Source organism: Armigeres subalbatus, chromosome 3, assembly GCF_024139115.2.
Source record: "Armigeres subalbatus isolate Guangzhou_Male chromosome 3, GZ_Asu_2, whole genome shotgun sequence".
Lineage (NCBI taxonomy): Eukaryota > Metazoa > Arthropoda > Insecta > Diptera > Culicidae > Armigeres > Armigeres subalbatus.
In genome coordinates this window covers 32,863,781-32,865,315 of record NC_085141.1, presented here as the reverse complement: position 1 = coordinate 32,865,315, position 1,535 = coordinate 32,863,781, and the positions used below count along the sequence as shown (strand labels likewise).

The following is a 1,535-nucleotide window of genomic DNA, read 5'->3' as shown; positions in this document are numbered from 1 at the left end:
GATGGAGGGAAATAGAGAGATGGAGAGAAAGAGAGATGGAGAGGAAGAGAGAGATGGAGAGAAAGAAAGAGATGGAGAGAAAGAGAGAGATGAAGAGAAACTGAGAGATGGAGAGAAAGAAAAGAGAGTGATGGAGGGAGTGATGGAGGGAGTGATGGAGGGAAATAGAGAGATGGAGAGAAAGAGAGATGGAGAGGAAGAGAGAGATGGAGAGAAAGAAAGAGATGGAGAGAAAGAGAGAGATGAAGAGAAACTGAGAGATGGAGAGAAAGAAAAAGAGAGAGAGATGGTGAGAAAGAGAGAAATGGAGTGAAAGAGAGAAATGGAGTGAAAGAGAGAGAGATGGAGAGAGAAAGAGAGAGAGATGGAGAGAGAAAGAGAGAGAGAGAGAGAGAGAGAGAGAGAGAGAGAGAGAGAGAGAGAGAGAGAGAGAGAGAGAGAGAGAGAGAGAGAGAGAGAGAGAGAGAGAGAGAGAGAGAGAGAGAGAGAGAGAGAGAGAGAGAGAGAGAGAGAGAGAGAGAGAGAGAGAGAGAGAGAGAGAGAGAGAGAGAGAGAGAGAGAGAGAGAGAGAGAGAGAGAGAGAGAGAGAGAGAGAGAGAGAGAGAGAGAGAGAGAGAGAGAGAGAGAGAGAGAGAGAGAGAGAGAGAGAGAGAGAGAGAGAGAGAGAGAGAGAGAGAGAGAGAGAGAGAGAGAGAGAGAGAGAGAGAGAGAGAGAGAGAGAGAGAGAGAGAGAGAGAGAGAGAGAGAGAGAGAGAGAGAGAGAGAGAGAGAGAGAGAGAGAGAGAGAGAGAGAGAGAGAGAGAGAGAGAGAGAGAGAGAGAGAGAGAGAGAGAGAGAGAGAGAGAGAGAGAGAGAGAGAGAGAGAGAGAGAGAGAGAGAGAGAGAGAGAGAGAGAGAGAGAGAGAGAGAGAGAGAGAGAGAGAGAGAGAGAGATGAAGAAAAAGAGAGATGGGGAGAAAGAGAGATGGAGAGAAAGAGAGAGATGGAGAGAAAGAGAGATATGGAGAGAAAAAGAGAGATGGAGAGAAAGAGAGAGGGTTTTTGTAGTGTAGGGCTTTTCACGCCTATCTAGAGAGTAGGGGTTGAGGGTTCGAGTCCTTTCAAGGTACGTGGATTCTTTTTTGCAAATTTCATATCAATTTGTGCATTTCGAAACATGTGCACATGCACGGCCAGGATTATTTAACAAAAAATAACTATAGATGAAATCATGAAATTTTATAAATTTCACTGCTAGAAATAAACTAAAAATTGTCAGTTTTGACATTTTTATTGGCATGTAATGCTTCGTAATGGAAATAGCAGATGGCGCTGCATCCAATGCAGTAACAAATCTACTTACCTTATCATTAATGTGGTAAGACGGAAATTGTCTCGACTTCCCTGGGCATAAAAAGTATCATCGTGCTAGCCTCATGATATACGAATGCAAAAATGGTAACCTGGCTTAGAAACCTCGCAGTTAATAACTGTGGAAGTGCTTAATGAACACTATGCTGCGAGGCGGCTCTGTCCCAGTGTGGGGATGTAATGCC

The 1,535-nt window shown here is 44.2% G+C and overlaps 1 protein-coding gene across 1 annotated transcript; it reads left to right on the top strand.

Annotated features, from left to right (window-relative positions):
• Positions 1 to 364: 364 nt before the first annotated feature.
• LOC134221557 (putative uncharacterized protein DDB_G0271982) lies at positions 365 to 1,072 on the top strand. The gene is made up of 2 exons (XM_062700750.1): positions 365 to 616; positions 965 to 1,072. The coding sequence occupies exons 1-2, from the start codon at positions 365 to 367 to the stop codon at positions 1,070 to 1,072; spliced, it is 360 nt and encodes a 119-aa protein (XP_062556734.1).
• Positions 1,073 to 1,535: the final 463 nt, after the last annotated feature.

What these genes read in the sequence shown, in the direction of transcription:
- LOC134221557 (XM_062700750.1), top strand. Translation starts at nt 365, where the DNA reads ATGGAGAGAGAAAGAGAGAGAGAGAGAGAGAGAGAGAGAGAGAGAGAG. An exon ending in AGAGAGAGAGAGAGAGAGAG is followed by an intron (nt 617 to 964) that starts AGAGAGAGAGAG and finishes GGAGAAAGAGAG; the next exon opens with ATGGAGAGAAAGAGAGAGAT.